This window comes from Triticum aestivum, chromosome 5B (assembly GCF_018294505.1).
Source record: "Triticum aestivum cultivar Chinese Spring chromosome 5B, IWGSC CS RefSeq v2.1, whole genome shotgun sequence".
In the NCBI taxonomy this organism is placed as follows: domain Eukaryota; kingdom Viridiplantae; phylum Streptophyta; class Magnoliopsida; order Poales; family Poaceae; genus Triticum; species Triticum aestivum.
In genome coordinates this window covers 70,840,136-70,860,620 of record NC_057807.1, presented here as the reverse complement: position 1 = coordinate 70,860,620, position 20,485 = coordinate 70,840,136, and the positions used below count along the sequence as shown (strand labels likewise).

At 42.2% G+C, this 20,485-nt stretch overlaps 2 protein-coding genes across 2 annotated transcripts; both read left to right on the top strand.

The window, feature by feature from the left end:
- The first annotated feature begins 2,601 nt into the window (after positions 1-2,601).
- Positions 2,602-11,824, top strand: LOC123110461 (phosphatidylinositol 3-kinase, root isoform). Its single transcript, XM_044530986.1, has 19 exons — positions 2,602-3,018; positions 4,176-4,648; positions 4,745-4,832; positions 5,736-5,832; positions 5,960-6,118; positions 6,218-6,427; positions 6,646-6,824; positions 7,124-7,271; positions 7,474-7,569; positions 8,225-8,360; positions 8,503-8,624; positions 8,721-8,915; positions 9,033-9,203; positions 9,871-10,008; positions 10,159-10,313; positions 10,838-10,981; positions 11,072-11,216; positions 11,316-11,473; positions 11,580-11,824. The coding sequence occupies exons 2-18, from the start codon at positions 4,498-4,500 to the stop codon at positions 11,451-11,453; spliced, it is 2,472 nt and encodes an 823-aa protein (XP_044386921.1). The 5' UTR covers positions 2,602-3,018; positions 4,176-4,497; the 3' UTR covers positions 11,454-11,473; positions 11,580-11,824.
- A 1,683-nt stretch (positions 11,825-13,507) lies between these two features.
- On the top strand, positions 13,508-19,063 carry LOC123110460 (serine/threonine-protein phosphatase 5). The gene is made up of 8 exons (XM_044530985.1): positions 13,508-13,789; positions 15,745-15,838; positions 15,913-15,963; positions 16,581-16,754; positions 17,092-17,271; positions 17,571-17,690; positions 17,898-18,031; positions 18,653-19,063. The coding sequence occupies exons 1-8, from the start codon at positions 13,650-13,652 to the stop codon at positions 18,726-18,728; spliced, it is 969 nt and encodes a 322-aa protein (XP_044386920.1). The 5' UTR covers positions 13,508-13,649; the 3' UTR covers positions 18,729-19,063.
- Positions 19,064-20,485: the final 1,422 nt, after the last annotated feature.

Here is a 20,485-nt window from a genome sequence, read left to right as displayed (position 1 = left end):
CCACTCACAAAACTGCTTTGGGGGATTGTTCTTTGGTATGTGACTTCTTCAATGGTCCAATTAGTTTTTGTTCTAGTGATTTATTCATTGCAAATTTTTACTACCTAGGTGCCCATGTTCTTGAGCTTGCATGTCAAATTTATATGGTCCCAAGTAGTTCTAATGCATGATATAGTCTCTAGGCACTTGTTGGAGTAGTTGCTATCAATTTTGTTGAGTTTGGTTCATTTTTATTTTGAGTTACTAAAAATTTCAGAATTTTCAGAAAATGATGAAGAGATTTTTGTGGGGCTCTTCGAGTCGAAGCTCGAAGGATAAGCAGAGTGAAGAGAGCAAAAATCCCAAATTTAATCTTCCTCGCACCGCAGAGGTCCGACCGTGTGAATGGCCTTGTGATGAGTTCTTGAGAGCAGCCGGGATTCATGATGATTTTTATCATTTGGCTGAGAATGCAGGCCTCACCGACTTCCTCCACGACCAGCTCGATCAGTATCTCCTACTCACTGATACTTTCGTGCAAAATTTTTACTTTCATGCTAGGAAATCACCACCTTCAGTGAAGTTTCATTTATATGATGAGGTTAAGGAGATGTCACTATGTGATTTTTGTGCGGTCTGCAAGATACCCTTCGCGAGCAGTATAGGGGAACCACATCGTAGTGATGTGGATGGATTTATTGATATGGTTGCTGTAGGGGAAACGAGAAAGGTTTTCGATGCAAGAATCACTAGCATTCACTTCCCTGTTCTACGTTACTTTGCAATATTTGCTAGTAGATGCTTAATTGGTCGCGGGAACTGTGGAAACTTTAGTGCCCCTGATAGTTATTTTGTGCCATGCTTTGTTTCGCGATAACACTTTTAGTTTAGGCGCTATTATTGCTAAACGGTTAAGTCTGAATCGTACAAAGGGCCCCACCTTTGGAGGCATCTTTGCTTCACGCCTTGCTAAACACTTTAGGATACCTATTAGGCATTATGAGAAAGAGGAAAAGTTGCTACCCCCTATTTCTCTAGATTATAAGAGTATGGTAGCACATTAATTTATTGTTAAAAATAATGAGATGATGCTTAAGTATAATTTGAGATTTAATAAAACTCACAGTGCGACTATTATCTTGCCTGCACCCTCTTTGTTTGATTTATCTTCAGGCACGTACCTCATCTTGCCGGAGGTCGTTTACACATACCGGAGCCAGACACCAGCTCCAGAGCCTGAGCCGGAACCACCACTTGACCCTTATCGACAGTCCTTTTATTAGTAGGATCTGGAGGAGATCGCCAACCAGTGGCACTCGGATGACACTCCCTAGTACACCGGAGAGAGTAGCTCTAATCCATGGGGATAGACCAACTTAGACCAAAAGGCTAAGCTTGCGGGAGTACGTATTTCTCACCGACATTATATTCATGTTTACACACTCATTCTAGCTGTCGGTGCTCATACTTTTTCATTGTACTATCCATGTTAATTTATTTCCTTTTATTGCTTTCTTCTTGTGTGTCTGAAAAACCTTAAGAAAAAACAAAAAAAATAGAACAACCTCTCGATCCGCACCTGCTCCAATCGTCTAGATTTAGTTGCTGGTGAATACGTTCAACTGGTGTCCAGAACGAGAGCTCCACTACCATCTTAGTGGCTACTGATTGTCATCACTTTCGCCCATTGTGTTACTGAACAATGTTGGACCAACATTAGTGATGCTCGGCCACACATGCGACCGGAACAAGGGTATCACGACTAAAGGGCATGGCCGCTAGGTTTGTTATGGCTAGGTGCCCGTGAAACAGGGGTAGATATGTGACATTTGCTTGAGGTGAGTATTTTCTTTAAGTAATACTAGCAAAAAATGCCCGTGCGTTGCAACGGGAGAGATTTTTTTTTGCATGTGTGTACTTCATAAAGTATGGCTCAAGACCTCCGTAGGTCCACACCATCTTTCCTAACATCATGCCCACCTATGTCACCTCTTAACCTCCTGCTCTCATCGACAGTGGTCACAGTGTGCAAGACAATGCACGCGAGTAACACAAATACTGATAGAAATGAGTAGAGTGTGTTTTTTCACATAACTTCATTAAAAATAATAATAAATAGCACATAGGTAATCATAGTATATACCATCAAAATTCACAGCCTTTAATATTGTGTAACCGTTTTCTCTGGCTATCAAATCACTTTGATATTATTTTAAAAGCTACATCCTTTTGATCGATGTATGTGTACAATTGAAAACCCTTAAGAAATCCCATAAAAAAACCTTAAGAAATTATTGACATTTGTCAATGTTAATACTTTTCCCTAATAAAGAATCGAATCATTGCACGACCGGCAAATTATATGTATATAATATATGATTGAATTAATGTTTTATTACTCATACCATTATTATTTACTCTGAAATATAAAATTAAGTTATTAAATTTTGATCTATCTATAATTTTTTTGATTTTTTTATAATCAAACTGCATGGTCATGTGCAATTTTCTTTTTTGAGAAGGACCATGTGCAAATTAGTACTCTAGCAATCCAACCACGTAATTTGAATTGACCCCGTACACTTAGAATTTTTTAAGCAAACACCATACATTTGGATGTTTTTTTTAGATAAAGTACACTTGGATGTGTTACCACGGGCCAGCTACTTGGGCCTGACTAACCTCGCAGGAAGCCGAGCTAACACCCACCTATGGCCCAGCCGCCCCACCGCTTGGGTACACACGACAGCGTGCACGCCTTATCCCCTGATTCCCCCCACCGCTGAAATCTTATCCTGTCGTCCTCTCGTCTCGATTCTTCCTCTCCCTCTCACTGTCCTCATCTTCATTCGCCACCGCTGGGTCCTGCCGCGAAGCTTCCCGCCGTCCGTGCGCTTCGATGCTGCGCTGGAGGAGGCACTGTCGTGCTCGCCTGTGCAAGGTGCGGGCTTTGCCAGGCAGGGCTCGCTGCTCTCCAAGGGGCGGCAGGCGACAGCCACCGGTGACACCGTGTGTCACGCATTTTCAACTTGTACACTGGTAAATTTGTTTGAGGAGTGTGGCCGGTGATCCAAGCCGGCTAGCTTCATACTGTATTGACGGATTTTCTATTCCTCAAGGGGCCGTCGTCCTCCTGACGATTGGATTGTACTTCTTCCTGCTGTTCCCTTCCTCTGGTTGTTGATGCCTCAAAGCAGCCGCTGCTTGTGTGCTTAAGTTGTTCCTTTAGCCTTCCATTGAGTTTAATCTGTTCCCTTCTCTGCTTGTTGCTGCATCAAGCAACCGCCGTATATAAATTGATTCGATTGATTACAAAGGAGCGAGGTGGTACTATTTATTCTGATAATAAACATATTTCTTCTTCTTACAGCAAAAGCACGCAACCGCACTCGTTTCTATCCCCCCCTTCGCAAATCCCCCCTTTTTGCCACTCCAGTAGCCCGGCCTCCCTGCCTCCGACCGCGCCTGGAGAGGAGCTCCAGCTGTGCCACGAGCAGGCCAACCCAGGAGCTGTCACTTCCCCCTCTCTCCTTCTCTCTCTCGACTTTTACCTTCTTCTTCTCTCTGTTTCTAATCTTTGTTTTCTATAGGGAAGTCACCATGGAACAACCCCGCCGCCTTGGAGCTCGGCCCGCCTCCGGCCGGCCACCTCTCCGTCGGCCTCGTGCTCCTCCGCCTCGATCCGTCCGCCCCATCGCCGTATCCGCGCCGGAGCAGCCGGATCCGCTGCCCAGACCACAACCAAGAGCCGCCTCTTGCCTGTCCTACGGTCGAGAGGAGGACGACCGAGAGGAGCGCCCATTGATCCGCCGCCTGGGCCGCCTTGGAGCACGCCCTGCCTCCGGCCGCCACCTCTCCGTCAGCCTCGCGCTACTCCGACATGATCCGTCTGCCCCACCGCCGGATCCGCCGCCCAGACCACCAACCAAGCATCGGCCCTTCCCTTTCCTGCGGTCGTGGGTTGAATAATATAAACTGCAGGGTCCTTTTTTAAGAACAAATCGTTTTTTAGATTAGCCACTTTTTTGCAAAATCGCCGACGACGTACCACCAGAAGCAATCGCTGCTTTATTAGTAGGGAAAGATATGTCGCTATTATTCGTATCTGTTTTGAATCTTGTATAAACATATGATATATATTTATATTGGAGTAACACATCCGATCAGCATATGTATTTGTATTCATATTTTTTCAGGCTATTCGTATTTGTTTAGAAAAGATGAAAATTGAAGTGGTGAGAGCACTATCCAAGGCCGTTTCTGGGCCATTGTACCTTCGTGCGGACTGATCGAGCCCAACATATAAGCCCGGCCCACCCGACGAGTCCTCTGTCCTCTCCATCTCCGTCTACAACACTTCTCCGTTCGTCTCCTTTTCCGCGAGACGATTCGAGGCAGCCCGCACGCCACCTCCTCGCCGTGTCCCCCCGGAAAAAAAAAAGAACCTCCTCGCCGGCGGGACCGCTTCGCGCCCCTCGCTTCCCCACCTCCGCTCGCCGGCCGTTCCCCCGGCCGTCCATGGCGGCGGCGGCCGTCGGCATCAGCAGGACCAGCGCGGCGGGGGCGGGAAGCAGCAACAGCAGCGAGTTCCGCTTCTTCCTCTCCTGCGACATCAGCCTCCCCCTCACCTTCCGCGTCCTCCAGGCCCCCATCCCGCCTCCCGCTCAAGGCGCTCACTCTCGCTCCCTCCCCTGCCCCCTCTCCCCTCATCCCCAAATCTCTCTTGTGTTCTCTTCTGACCTTCCCTTTTCTTGCTTCCTCGCAGATGGTCTCGACAAGAAGGTCTCGGAGCTCTTCGTCGAGTGCAAGCTCTACATCGACGGCATCCAGTTCGGCCTTCCCGTCAACACAAGGTACTCTCGCTCTGTCCCGTCTCCCCATACGATCTGTATATCTACTAGACTAGATGGTCTGCAGAAACCTATGGATGAATGAACTTTGTTAAATGTGAGGTTGCAATCTAAGATAAATTCTCCTGGAATAAATTTGGTAAACTGAAATAGCCAAGGCCTGTAAAATAGCCAAGGTGTTCAGAAAGCACAAATGAAAAGTCAGTACGTTATGTCTAGATAGCACAGCTGAAGACAACCGTGTTGAAGTAAATGGAACGGGGAATAAGTTTACTTTTGCCTAATTACGATGCGAGCTCATTAAGCAAAACTTGGGCAATTCCATGTGTCAGCAATGGGAAGTGTTGATTCAGAACATCACAATTTGGAAGGAAAAGAATCTGCAAATTCAATCTTTTAAGCTAAAAAATTCGCACAAAAAAGATCTTTTAAGCTAAAAAGGGAGTTAATAAAAGATTTAACTGGGAAGTGACGAAAGCATTGGAGTGATTGCACACTGAAGCGTGCTAAAAGTACATCTAGAGGTCACTGAGGAGAGAATTTCATACCTTAACATTTTTAATCAACTTGTGATTTCTTCTTCCTAGATGTAGACATAAAAAAACATAGGTAATTATGTGAGTATGGATAAATTAATACATTTCAGGCAATGAAAGTGTTTCAATAAGAGGTGAGCAGTAAGCATTTTTAGCAAAAACAATTAAAAGGATTTGGAATGGCATATGTTTCATATAATATTGAAGAGGACAGCAGCCAGCAGGTTATGTTACTGTTGTACTGTAGCAACCCAGAAACTACAGATCTAATATGATATCGTCATTATTCCGTTACTTAACAACCAGAAGTATGCGATTAGCTCTTATTCACATCGCCACCATTAGTAACTTCTTGTAACCTTGGTGCCAGGCTCGAATCGTCAGGACCGCCGTACTGCTGGAACGAACTCATCACGCTGTGCACCAAATACAGGGACCTAACCTCGCTCGCGCAGCTCGCTTTCACGGTACACCGTCTATATCTATCACGGATTTTGAATTATAACAAAACGAAACTATCTTGACAGGTTGATATAACTCGTTAGTATGTTGTTTGACTTTTGAACTGTGCTTTTGTATTGTTGATTGATGTAGGTTTGGGATGTGTCGTCTGGTGAGGGCAAAAGTGTTGTTGGTGGGGCCACCATATTTCTGTTCAACAGCAAGAAACAGCTTAAAACAGGGAAGCAGAAGCTGCAGCTATGGCCCCAAAAGGAGGCAGACGGAAGAGTACCTACTACAACCCCTGGCAAGGTGGGCAACCTTTTTTTAGGATCATCAATCTCTGCGTCTGTTGTTTGCTTCTATCACCTCAAGGCGAGCTTAACTTTTCGTATCGGTTAGTACCTGTAGGTTCCTAAGAATGAGCGAGGGGAAATTGAGCGGTTGGAGAGGCTCGTTAACAAGTACGAGAGAGGGCAGATACAGCATGTGGATTGGCTGGACCGTCTGGCCTTCAGTGCGATCGACAAAGTTAAGGAGAAGGAGTGTGAAAGGCTGGAGAATTCTTTCCCGAGCCTAGTTGTTGAATTCTGTAGTTTTGAACACAGAGTTGTCTTCCAGGTTAACATCGATTCTCCGTTCAGTTTCTATGTGTCTTCTTTTCATTCTGCATGTTACCATTTTTTCATCTGTGTGTTCTTTCATTCTCTGGTAACTATTCATAGATAAAGGAGAAAAAAAAAATCTTTTTGAAATGTTGAGTAATCTGATATTTGTTTAAATGCAAGAAATATAGTGATGTTCACGAAAAATTCTACTCTGATTTTTTTCCTGCTCAGGAATCTGGAGCGAATTTCTATGCACCAACCCCTGTATCATTATCAAACGAGCTTGTTACCGTGTGGGATCCTGAACTTGGACGAACCAACCCATCTGAGCACAAGCAGTTAAAGCTTGCCAGGAGCTTGACTCGTGGAATAATTGATAAAGATCTGAAACCAAGCTCAAATGAGCGAAAGTGAGTGCAAACTGCAGTATGTTTTGTTGCGTTTGTTGTTTCTCCTTCACCTTATGATCTTCATGTGGTACCACCATCATGCTGTAGTAGCACTCAGAGAATAGAAAGTCCCATGATGAATGCTGCTAATTTCAATGGTTGCTAATATCTTGATTTTCTCAAATAAATTAATGAGGCAAACACATTTTTATGTTACCTGCATGAATCAGAAGTGGCAAGAAGCACGATCCAGGTGCTTAGCTTAATAGGAATATACTATTGTCGGTTTCTAGTTAAATAACTTTGTGCTTTGTGGGCAGGTCGCTTCAAAGAATCATCAAATGTCCTCCTACACGGACTATACTACCAGATGAGAAGCAATTGGTGTGGAAATTCCGTTTCTCTTTGATGTCTGAGAAGAAAGCTCTTACAAAATTTCTCCGCTCAGTGGATTGGAGCGATATCCAAGTTAGTAAAAATATCAATATCTCAATTGATTGTCATACTTCATATGTGCATCAAAGGAAACCAGGGGATGTTTCTTTGCTTGCATATGCTCTAAAGGACTTGGCAGACTGTTAAATTTTTTGGAGATACTAAATCCACATACCTCGGTCTAATTTATAAATTATCTGGCAGCTTCTTATCTTTAGTATGTTATAATGGGCAGGAAGCTAAACAAGCGGTTGAATTGATTGGAAGGTGGGAAACAATTGATGTGGCTGATGCATTAGAGCTTCTCTCATCAGATTTTAAAAGCGAGGAAGTAAGCTATCTAGGCACCTCTGTCCGTGCTTCTGTTTTTAATAAATGTATGTGAGGTTGTTTTTGTATTGCTCTTTCATTGATAGAGGCTTTTGTTTGTTGCCCTTTCTTCTTTTAACTGAATTAGTCACTAATAATTATGCAATTCCCATTCTAGATTTTTTTTTTGAAAAAAACGTGGTATGACATCTAGAAGACATGTGTTCCTTTTGTCGGGTCTGTTTATTCAGTTCTGCCATCACTTACACATACTTCTCTCATATATCGCTTGCTCTGGTGCAGTAGAGACACTGTCTGCTCATTTTATCTTGTATACTAGATTTATGTAACCGTCCTATTCTGTGTTGGGATTGGCATGTATATGAAAAATATTACCGGTGCTGCTGGCTTCTTACCTGGAGTACAAACATGAGTTTTTCTATTTTAGCCTGTGAGCTTTCATTTCTTAACCTTCTTTAAAAGAACTTTCTCCTGCACCGCTACTAGCACATTTTTCTTTCCGACCAAAAAGGTTTTCTTAAGGTTATAGATGATTCTCCCACCTCTTAGTAAGTAAAAAATGACCGAGTAACTAGTACATTTGAATCTGGATGACAGATTTTATCATCTCATGCCCTCCTAAATATTATATCCTAAGTTGTATTTTTTGTGCAAAGGTCCGTGCTTATGCTGTGAGCGTACTTGAAAGGGCTGATGATGAAGAATTGCAATGCTACTTACTCCAGTTAGTGCAAGCTCTTCGATTTGAACGATCAGACAAGTCACGTCTGGCACACTTTCTTGTAAACCGCGGTATGATCTATCCTTCTAATTAAATTCTACAATGAATGTGATCATGAGTCATTTGTCACATCTGGTTACTGGATCAGCATTTCTTTGTTATGTGACTACTGAGAAAACTCAAGCATGTGTTATGATCTTTTGTCCATTTCAGCTTTATCAAACATTGAAATTGCTAGTTTCCTTCGCTGGTATGTGGTTGTTGAGCTCCATGATCATGCATATGCAAAACGATACTACAGTACGTATGACATGCTTGAAGATGAAATGATGAAAGTATGTTCCCTTCCTTTTTGGACGCATCATGTTAGCTCTATCCTTCCTGTTCCTGATACGTAATCTTTCATTATGTATCATTGTTTCTGTTAACAGATGGTTGCTAGGGAGGATGGGGATGAAGATGGGTTTCGACTGTGGCAGAGTTTATCACGTCAAACGGAACTCACTGCTCAATTATGTTCTATTATGAAGGATGTAAGAAATACCCGTGGTAATGCAGAAAAGAAAATCGAGAAACTGAGACAGTTGTTATCAGGAGTTCACAGTGAGCTTACCCACTTTGATGAGGTAAAACTTGTTACAAATGCTCACGTTTACTGTTCTTCAATGCTAGAAAAACAAGGATTGTGTAGATTAACTTGTCTTAGTTGCTTGGATTGACTAATTCTGATAAATCCTTTCCAGCCAATTCGTTCACCATTAGCACCTACGCTTCTCCTTACTGGTGTTGTGCCTCAAGAGTCATCTATATTCAAGAGTTCCTTAATTCCATTGCGTCTTACATTTAAGACGGCAAATGGGGGAACGTCCAAGATGATTTTCAAAAAGGGTGATGACCTCCGCCAGGATCAATTGGTAATTATTCAAGTCTGATTCTCATTCAGTGGAAATCATTTTTGGCTTTTGTTATAGTCTGTATGTTGGCATGTATCACCGTCTTTACATACTGGATCTTACATTCTGAACTAGTGGTTACATTGTGATATTCCTTTGAAGCAGGCCAGTCATATCTTCAATCCTTGCTAACTTGCCACTTAAGCTATATTTTTTTTGAACATTACGCATTGCATGTGATTGCATGCTGACTTGAGTCTTCTTTCAAAGGCACATAACTGTGTCCAATCATTGTTTTTAAATCAGTGACACTTTCTGCTTAAGCATCGATCTTAGGTCGCTCTTCTGTGTTACTCAGTCATGTTGAGAATACGGTGGTTATAGTTCCTACAAGAGTACTAACCATGAGCTGCATATCACATTCCTGTTTTTGTGGTGCATGTATATGTAAATTTCAATGCATAGATAGCCTATGTTTAGCATAGGCACCATGCCATTGTATAAATAGATACATCCTTTTTACAATAGTGGAGCTGCATATGAGGCAACATGCAGCATATAGATGCTTAAAGATATGGTGACCGTTCATGTGCTATTATTTAAATATTGGTCTCAGTGTACATCTCAGTACCTACCTACTTGTTTGGAAGGTAGGGATATCATGACTAATTCGTGATTAACTTTGTAGGTCATTCAAATGGTCTCTTTAATGGACCGATTGCTCAAACTAGAAAACATGGACTTGCACCTTACTCCATACCAAGTTCTTGCAACTGGACAGGATGAAGGGATGGTTGAATTCATTCCTTCCAGCCCGCTTGCACAGGTAATTTGAGAGTATTTGAAGATCATGGAAGCCAGTAGCTAATGCCGGTTTTTGGAAGACTGGTTATGTTTTACACTGTAACAAAATTTTCTACATATTGTAGATTCATTCTGAAGTAGTTTGTTGATTTAAGTTGTTGTTTGTTCGCAGATTATATCAGAACATCGCAGTATTACAAGTTACCTGCAAAAGTTCCATCCTGATGAAGATGGTCCTTTTGGTATAACTGCCCAATGCTTGGAAACTTTTATAAAAAGTTGTGCTGGTTACTCTGTCATTACATACATTATGGGTGTTGGAGACAGGTTGGTGCCTTCTCTTTTTAAGTACTCCGTATCTGTATAAGAATTAGGATAGCTAATCCTTTATGCTTAGAAATGAATATACAGAAGCATTTGTTTCAGTTTTCTGTACATTCAGCAATCTTCAACTGTGATGCTGCATGTTCAACTCCATTCATTTTCATCTAGAGGAAACATAATTTATTCGAGTGCCCCGCTTCATTTTTATTTCTCTTGATTACTGTTCAGTGATGAAAATGGTTGTTTTTCGTGTACCATTTTGTAAGGATTATATAGCTCAACTAGGTGTTTATTAATTGTGACTGATATTCTGATTTATAGCGTCAACAAGATGGAATTCTCCTCATTCTTGTAAATCTGTCTATTGTCGGGGTATTTCTATAGAAATTTTTATCAATAGCAAGGGTCTGGTTGGCTGACAATGGCATCCAGTTCTTTTTTTCCAGTCCATTTGTCTACATGAGCTATATGCAGTTTGTGAGGAATAACAAATTGCTGATTTCCCCTCCCTCTCTATTTCTCTCTAGGCATCTAGATAATCTTCTTATAAGAGATGACGGGTGCCTTTTCCATGTGGACTTTGGTTTTATTCTGGGTCGAGATCCAAAGCCATTTCCACCTCCAATGAAACTATGTAAAGAAATGGTCGAGGCCATGGGTGGCACAGAAAGGTAATTTGTTGATCCGTTCTGTCAATACTTGAATTATTATCCATTTGCTACAGCTCTTTGAATTGCTGTAACTTGCCTTTTGGATTTCAGCCAATACTACACAAGATTCAAGTCCTACTGCTGTGAAGCATACAACATTTTAAGGAATAACAGCAGCCTTATATTGAATCTCTTCACGTTGATGGAAAGATCAAGTATTCCAGATATCTCTGCCGAGGAAAATGCAACGCTTAAGGTAATTAAATTGGTTTTATGAGTGGATTTTTTTGTTCACAAAGAGCAGAGCAGCGTATAATCACATGTCGTTTCCTCCTTTTGCGGTGTGCATCGTCAGGTTCAGGAGAAATTCCGGCTGGATCTGGACGATGAGGAGGCTATACATTTCTTCCAGGGTCTTATCAACGATAGTGTCAGCGCATTGTTCCCTCAAATGGTTGAGACCATCCATAGATGGGCTCAATATTGGCGATGACCACTTCTTGTTTGTATAGGGTGAGTTTGGTGATGGTGTCTGGCTGTTGACATGATTCCATCGCATAATAACATGCTCTTGCAATGGCCACTGCTGACCTCCATTCTTTTATTTGATCTTCACCAGCCGCAGCAGACTATTAACAACAGATGTCAAGCAGAGACTGAATGGTAAGAGGAGACGAATGCGATAGATTTACAGCATAACGTGGAAATAATGGACAAATGCCCACACGTACTTTATTTCCCCGTTGGATACTTTCTAACTTACGAACGCAAATTTGTGAATATGTCTTCTTTATGTAAATCGTCCTGTGTGTGATGTAATTAACAAGACTCTGAAGTGCAAATCTGTGAACATGCTAGCATTTATAACTTTGTCTATGTGTGATGTACTCAGCATATATGATATGTGGTGGCAATGTGTTGATAAGCCTAGGGAAAAAAATGTAGACGCGGGTGCTTTATTCTAGTTATTTACCAAACAATGGAGTGCCCATTTGTTGTCATCTGAAAAAGTTCGTGAGATATTTGTTCGCAGATAATGAAGATCTCTCATCTGAAACTGGCGTCGACTCATGGCTCATGCCACGTCATTGTTTCTTCTCCGAGAAAAAAAGTTGATGACCCGTAGGCCCTAGGCAGGTTTTGTTGATAAGAATGATTGCGGGCTATATGCAGTGTTTGGCCTCAATGGTTGCATCCACCATTTGTTATGCCTGAATGGGTCTCACCAGCCAAGATGCAAAGTCCACATAGGATCTTGAAGCAGAGAAAAAGAAGAATGATCCGGTGAAAGTGCTTGGCGTTGTTTGACTCAGGAGGATAACAAAAGCTCAGAAGAGAGAACACATTGTCCAGTTCCCTCGCGTACATAGTGCATAGAAACAAGTACTCCCTCCGTTCCGAATTATTTGTCGCACGTATGGATGTATCTAGATGTATTCTAGTTTTAGATACATCCATTCCAGAGACGAGTAATTTGGAACGGAGGGAATATAAAATCAGTGACAATTGATATAGATTGGAGCGAGTAGCAATAATCACAGCTACTAACACTACAACAAATCAGATTAACCGCCGACTTGTTTGTCTTATCACAAACAACCCGTTTCACTCAGAAGTCACATGAGGCAGGCAAATAGCTAATAATCTTTATGTGAAGAACAGCACATGAAAAAACAAATTTCACACATTTATTGCCCTGGTCTGTCGGTAGTTTGGCCTAGGATCTCAAGTTCTAAACCGTTGACTCGACCAAGGGGCGCAAAATCCTTGCACCGAGGTCATCTCTCCCTTGGAGGTCTCATTGCTGGCTCGAGATGCGGTGGCGGCATCCCTGTGGTTTTCAGGTGAAACCCTATGATCCAATTCATCAGATTGAATGATGCCGTCTTGTCCCACGTCCCTACTTTTTGGGACGTAGCTTTGGAAGACCTTCACCCCCTTTTACGAATTCCCCGTGTGATGGAATGGATATCGGCAGCGATGCCGGTTTCTATCGTTGTGACTTGTGCGGCAGTGATGCTTATGATGCACATTGTTCCGAGTCGTACCAGTACTTGGTAGTCGATACTAAACTTGATAAACCAAATACATCTCCTAAGTTTGAACGGAGTCAACGGACAAAGTAATATAAAAGAAGCTTGCAATTTGAATCCAGTTCAAAATTTGCAGCTCCATGGCTACTTGCTACCCAATGTACATTTCTTTTTTGAACATCAGTACAGACACAAGCGCTCATATACACGCGCATACACTCATCCCTATGAACGCACACACGCACACCCTACCCCTATGAGCACCTCCGAAAGACCGAACCGACATATCATCTTGAAAATTACGAAGTCACCGTAGGCACCTCGTTGTCGCCGGGAACGTCTCCTCCCACTGAATACGCATCGCCGGAAATCTTGAAATAAATCTAGAAATAAATGCGAGCACCAGTATTTGAACCCTGGCGTGCTGGAGATACCACAGTCCCTCTAACAATCCAACCACAGGTTGGTTCGCACCCAGTGTACACTTTCGATGTATGCGTGTGTATGTGTTAGAAAATGAAAAAAAGAGAGGCAAAACTAGACACGTGCTTTCTTGGCCGAGGAAAAGAAAGGAGGACCAAAAACTGAAAGAAGACGAGGAGCTCGCGACCCCAAAACCCTAACCCCTGTAACCCTCGGCGGCGGCGGCGGTGGCGATGGCGGACGGAGGCGGTGGACGGGCGGCGGAGCTGAAGGACCAGGGGAACGAGCACTTCAAGTCCGGGAACTACCTCAAGGCCGCCGCGCTCTACACGCAGGCCATCAAGCTCGACTCCGACAATCCCACCCTCTACAGGTGCCCCCTCTCCCTCCCTTCCCATCTCCGCTCGTTCAGTGCGCGAAACCCTACTGCTCTGATCGATCTCTTCGGGGGGAGATGTCTTGAGATCGTGCGTGCGCTTGTTTGGTCAGCTGGTCAGATGGAATGAGGAAATGCGCGGCGTTAGCACATATGTTGCGGTGTTGTGGATTTAGGCTTTGGGATCCATGTGCCCTGAGGTTTGATTTGTGTGTCGCCGTGTTGCCGCCTGGCGAGCATTGCAAATTTCAATCCTGTGAAATAAATGGCATCTTTTTTCCTATAGGAATTGAGACACATGCCATCTCATTTCCAATTCCTATAACATTCCTATCCTATGGACCAAAGGAGGCCTAAGTTCCAGAGCTTTAGACTTATAAATAGCTGTATTGGTGTTGAAACTACATTAACAGCTAATAAGCCTTCCGTGGTGTTGTTTCTATGCCACTGGAAATTAAGCTTGTATGCTTCCAATAATCTGATGTTAGCGATTATTCACATTTCTGCGATATAGCCCATCGATGCACAGTGTTTGCTGTGCTCTACCATGCGTCAGGTTTAGCGCACATGTGACAAGACAAACCCTTTCCAAAGTGCCTGTTATACGATCCAAGACAGAGAAAATATTATTTCTATCATTGCCTCGTGAAGATTTACTTCTGGATGCAACTAATATTCCCAAGTGTAGGAAAACCTTCTAGGCCCAGTACTTTCTGCTCGAAGCAAAAAGAGGCGACTTCTTCAGTTGTTATGTATAAGTATTCTAAGATTTCTTACTTCGCATAGCCGGTTATGATTAGGGTATACCTTACATGGTGTTGTTGTTGTGGAAGCAGTGTTGTTGATTCTATCATAAACCCACACTTTGCCTGTTTGACATAGATTGAAATATGACTATATGAGGCACATGATGACCGGTGAGAATGAGTGTGGAAGAAAGTTAAGCAACCCCACTAACTGATTTAGGCAGTCAGCACCTCAGCCCTCAGGCGAGAGACTGAATCCTAAACCATCCAATCACGAGGGGCGGGCAATGAAACTACATTGAAAGAAATGAGGATGATTTGATATTGCATATAGATTAAGGAAGCAAGCAATCATGTGATGTGATGTGTGCTAGACAAATCATTCGGTAATTCTATTTGAGAAGTTAAGTTGGAATCTATTATTGACAGAAATTCACAACATAACTCAGAAAACAAAACTAATAAATTTGGTACCAATATTGATAATAGGCCATTTTTAAAGCCTTACATTAGGTACTATTCAGAGTTGAATTTGTCAAAAGGAAATCTTGACCTGTGTTATGAATGTTGATTTGAAATTTTGTGACATGTTAGGTACCAATATTATCTATGTCATGTATATAGTTTTCAGAATTTTTTGAAACTTTAAAGGATGCCAATTGAGACTGGGTCACCTAGTGCACCAGATATTCTCCCAGCCGTCAGGTAGAGATACTGAATCCTAAACCATCCAATCATGAGGGGCAGGCAATGGAACTACATAGAGGGAAGCGAGGAGGATCTGTTATTGCGTATATAGATCAAGGAAGCAATCAATTATGCAATGTGTTCTAAACAAATCATTCGGTAAATTCTATTTGAGAAGTTAAGTTGGAATCTATTATCGACAATGTTTTTCTAGGCTTACAATAATCAAACGATTTGGGAGGCCTTATTTGCTAGCCAAAAATATAGTTAAGAATGATTGTGTTGTCTTCTTAAAGCTGTCAAAATTTGGCAACGGCAACTTGAGGGTATCTATGCTGCTAAGCAGGTGTCAAATTAATTGGTCTGAAATCTCAAAAGAAAAAGAAAATGGTCTGAGAGCCAAGCCAACTTTCAAGTAGTAAAAAGCAGGCATTAAGTTGAAGAGTTGTGATGTATTGCTTTTATTGAAATAAACTTTTTGGAAACTTCTGATATCCTTTTTATTTAAATCACTGCCAGCAACCGAGCTGCTGCATTTCTGCAGCTGGTTAAGCTTAATAAGGCACTTGCTGATGCTGAGACGACAATAAAACTGAAACCAGAGTGGGAGAAGGTATAGAAATGCCAAATTGCACTCTGCTTCACCTTCTGTCATTTATTTTGCTCCTAACTTCTTCCACAATACAGGGTTATTTCAGGAAAGGATGTGTTTTGGAGGCCATGGAGCAGTATGAGGAGGTTAGAGTAAAAGGCAAATGACTTACTACTTTTGACCGACAGGGGAGAGGGATTTGGTCACACCCTCTCTTTTTCCTTAATGTTCCGCAAAGTGTACTCTTTGACCAAGTGTCCAAGTCAACTATGTTGTAGCAAGTTGAGAAACAATCACATTAAAAAATTCGTGCTTTAAGTAGTGTTTCTATTGATTGCAAGTATGCAAAATAAAGATCTGAGGATGTAGATCAGATGACTACTCAGTTGATACTCTTTGTAGTGAAATTGATAAATAATGGGTGAACCAAGGTCTTAAGCTTTTTGAAAATGTTGTCTATTTCACTATATTACGTTATACATGCTATTGTTCCAAAAAATATAAGATGCATCTTGTTCTTGAATGTGATTATTTTGTGTTGAGGTTTTATATGAACCATACAATGGCATTCCTTTATTGTTGCTGTTTGCATGCATCCACTTACGAAGCCTGTTTTTTGTGGCCAAATTGTTTAACTATGGCCCATGTTCTCCTTATCTGACCGAAATCTGGAAAATATCTGCTCAAACTGTATATTTCTGTATTGAGATGAACCAGTGTTAATTTCATAACTAAGATTATGTTACGTTATGTTCTCATGCAGGCAATATCTGCTTTTCAAATAGCTTTGCAGCACAATCCACAAAATACAGAAGTCGCGAGAAAGATCAAGAGGCTTACTCAGTTAGCAAGGGAACAGAAGCGAGCTGTTGATGTGGAGAACCTGCGTTCCAATATTGACATTGGGAAGAACTTGCAGTCATTGAAAAAGGAGCTGGTGAGTTTTTTTATTGCAGCAATTGCTACCCTCATAAAAGTGCAGAAACAGGAACCAAGAAGTTTTATCAGCAAGGCAGCCCATGAATAGTTTTTTCAATTCCTTTTTATTTAATTTCATGTTTTTACACTTTTAGCATTCCAATTCAGATGCACTTGAATGCTCTTCTCAAAATTCGAATATGTATACAGATGCACGTTGTAGATTATATCACCTGCATAAAATATTTAATGTTATGAGTTTGATTGTCGCATAAATTACAGAAGATATTGACATCTGTTGTGTACAAAACATGGCCTGTCATGTATGTTTCATGATTTATGTATTTCCATTGCAGGTTACAAAGTATGGAGATGCAAAAATGGGACAAAATATATTCTCATTTGTTATCAGTGTGATTGAATCAGCGATAAAGGTTTGGCATGACACAGGAAAGGTGGATGCTAAGGTCGATTTTCTTCTTGATGATCAGAAGACTGACACTGAAAAATATGCCCCAGTGGTTAACATTGAGAAGGTATTATGCTGCTTCAGGACTCTTTGTTTGCTGCTTCTCAAACTTATACGGTGCATAAGCAATGGGAAATCCTTAAGTTTTATGGTACTCCCTCTGTTCATTTTTGTAAGTCGTTTAAGACAGCTGAAATTGAACTGTTTTAGGTGCTGTCTTAAATGTCTACAAGGTCTTATAAAAGTGAATGGAGGGAGTACTAAGGATCAGTTTTTTTTTTTAGATATCTATTTGTTTCTTTACCATTATAACTTATATCCCAAATTTTCGACTTATCAACACTTATGTGCTCTCTTTTCTGGTAGGCCTTTGAGTCACCCCATACCCATGGCAGTTGCTTCGCATATTTGCGGCAATACTCTGAGGAGTCTTTTTCAAAGGCTGCCTGTATGGTAGCACCTAAGAGCATCATCTCCTATCCACAGGTTCGATTCACCTCTTCTCTGTGTTGGTGTGATCTGCATTTCTATAGTGTTGATGTTGCATCCCTTGAACCGGTATTCAGTTTGTTTCATCCTTGATATCTTTGGTGCTAGAATGTACTCCCTCCGTAAAGAAATATAAGAGCGTTTAGATCACTACTTTACAGAGGGAGTACAAGATGAGACTAACATGACCCGTGTCATATGCAGGTCTGGAAAGGTCAAGGATCAAGAAAATGGAAGCTTGACCAGAGTGATGGGTTCTTTGTACAATTTGAATCACCAATTTTACGGAAGATATGGTTTGTTGCTAGCACAACAGAGAAGGGACGAGCATTGTGCAGGTAATTCTCCTTCTTCAGTCCAAAGATCCGTATATATGTTCATCTACCTGTGACTTGGCAATTTGAAAGCTGTCAAGTCAAAATCTTATCCAAATATGTCTCTATTGTAGCTCCTGTTGCCATGATTGCCTATTTATTAATGTTGCTTGTGCTAAAGTTTTGCTGATCCTTTAAGATTCCTCTTAAATTCAGGATAGCCATCGACAGCATTAGTAAGTCAACACGGCAATCAAAATAATCAACTAGTTGTACCACCGCATTATTAATTTTCCTTAGCAAGGCTCAAGCAACCCAGGATACGGACATAATGCACTCACATGGATATTCTTCTAGAAGTCTACCGGTATTTCTCCATGCTTAGAAAGGAAACTGCTAGCCTTCCATTTTAGCTGGCATGTACCCCGTTACGCATCGCAATCTTGTGATGCTCAACAACACCTTTCTTGTGAACTTTAGATGCATCTGCTGTTGCACCGCTAAGTGCTTTACAACCTTGAGTTGATGCCTTTGGGGGTTGCTTTCGCAACCTGTTGGATAACCATCACTCTTGCCTGCCCTTTATGGTAATCACAAGCTTTAATAGCGTACCATGCCTCTTCTTTGGCGCTTTTTTTTTGGCAGGAGCCCTGAGCCCTTGGACATTACCATCCACGAGATCCTTCCTCGTATATTCAAAGAGAACGAAGCTACTGCTTGATATCTTTCCAAAGCAGATGCACAGTCGACGACGTCTTCTTGATTCTACTACCCCTGACTGCGTGATCCGTATTGGCGGTTTATGGTTGAAAAGGGGGGCAGGTATTTTCTCACACAGGAAGAACTGAAATGCCATATATCTTGTAAACCGACGACCCTGTGTTGGTGTCGTGTACACCCAGGCACTCCAATTTTGTTGCTGTGTGGTTTTTCGCTGTATGCGGTGTATACAAGCTTTGGTGGGGTTATGCTGGTTGCATTTCTTTGATTTGTAGAAGGAAAAGATATGTTGGAGTATAACACTAGATGCTTGTGCTCAGATTTTATTTTGTGGTTTTGGCTGGCCCCGGTCTGGTATGATGTTGAAGCATACCGAAATTCTCTCCTGAGCAGTCTGGTCTGCATGGATAGATAATGATGAAACGGTACCCTAGAAATATGGCAAGTGATACATCGCCATCGTGTGCTTTTCAGGCGCATGATGGTGTGATGTAAAGAAAGTAGAGCCGTACCCGCATCGAGACCTAATTATAATAAACTAAACTAAACCCGTGAAAATTTGGTGATTGTACTAAACTTGAGACACTTATTTTGGGACGAAAGGAGTATATGTAAAAGATAATGCCTCCCATCTTTTCTTTTGTGGAAATCATCAGATACTCGAGTGCGTGTGTGAATTGACCAACTAAAATGTGTACAGCTGCAATGATTAGCATTTCGCATACAAACTGGAGTATATGCTATATCTTTGTACGTTATAATAAATCTGGCCCCATCTAAGAATAAGATGTACGTGGATCACTCCAGTCGACACGCAAAATACTGTACTCCTAATAATGATATAAAAAGCAGTATGTCATGTTGATATCTGGTTAATCATTTGAGCGGTAGCAAAGCATCAGCATGAGTCGCTCTCCATACAAATAAACGCTATGGGAGTAGTAGCGTTGTATACAAATAAACACTCTCACACAGCCTGAGATGTGGCACTACTGTGTGTCTGTGTCGATCAGCTGCTGCTGCAAGCGATGGGCGTCTGCTTTCGGTGGCCGCCCTCCTCTCCGTTCCCGCCATGTTCCGTTTCCGGCGAGAGCGAGAGCGACGCCGGCTGCAAGCAAGCGAGCGAGCGAGGAGCATGTGACCAAGCCAGGCTCGCTGGATCGATCGTAAGTGTAAGCGTGACGGGTATTAATGGGCGGCGTGGCGAGGCGCGTATTTACGCCGTCACACGCGACCGATGCAGCTCTGCAGGCTGCTGCAGGCCTAGGCGGAGGGGTGCTTTCGCTGTAGTAATGGATGAGATCGCTCTGTTCCGTTCAGTTCACCCAAGATCCACTCAAGATCCAATACTACATCGGATCGCTGACAGGGTCAGGACAAATCACACCTAAATAGTACACGACGCGTAGGATTGTGTGTGTGAGAGAGAGAGAGAGAGAGTTCAGTGACATAGCATGTGTGCACAAATACACGTATCTGCGTGTGCGCTGGCGCAAGCTAATCTTGCATAGTTTTGTTTCTTGAGACAAAAAAATATCAAGTGCACTGAGGGCGAATTGTGCGTAGAAAGGACTGTGCGTACGTTACGTACCATGCGTGGACGAGAAAGAAAAAGGAATGGGCAAAAGCATGAAGAGTGCCCAACGCATCATCATGAAAGAAGACGCATGAGGCATATGCATGCGCCAACGCGACGGAGGCCAAACTCACCCATGGGTTTATGGATGCCGCGACGGGCGACGTGACTGCATCTGCGCG

Excerpts from the sequence above, each read along its gene's own strand:
- LOC123110461 (XM_044530986.1), top strand. The coding sequence starts at position 4,498 with ATGGCGGCGGCGGCCGTCGGCATCAGCAGGACCAGCGCGGCGGGGGCG. Across the intron at positions 8,625-8,720 it reads TTGAAGATGAAATGATGAAA|ATGGTTGCTAGGGAGGATGG; the intron begins GTATGTTCCCTT and ends TTCTGTTAACAG. Across the intron at positions 8,916-9,032 it reads AGCTTACCCACTTTGATGAG|CCAATTCGTTCACCATTAGC; the intron begins GTAAAACTTGTT and ends AATCCTTTCCAG.
- LOC123110460 (XM_044530985.1), top strand. The coding sequence starts at position 13,650 with ATGGCGGACGGAGGCGGTGGACGGGCGGCGGAGCTGAAGGACCAGGGG. Across the intron at positions 15,839-15,912 it reads TGAAACCAGAGTGGGAGAAG|GGTTATTTCAGGAAAGGATG; the intron begins GTATAGAAATGC and ends TCCACAATACAG. Across the intron at positions 17,691-17,897 it reads GCATCATCTCCTATCCACAG|GTCTGGAAAGGTCAAGGATC; the intron begins GTTCGATTCACC and ends TGTCATATGCAG.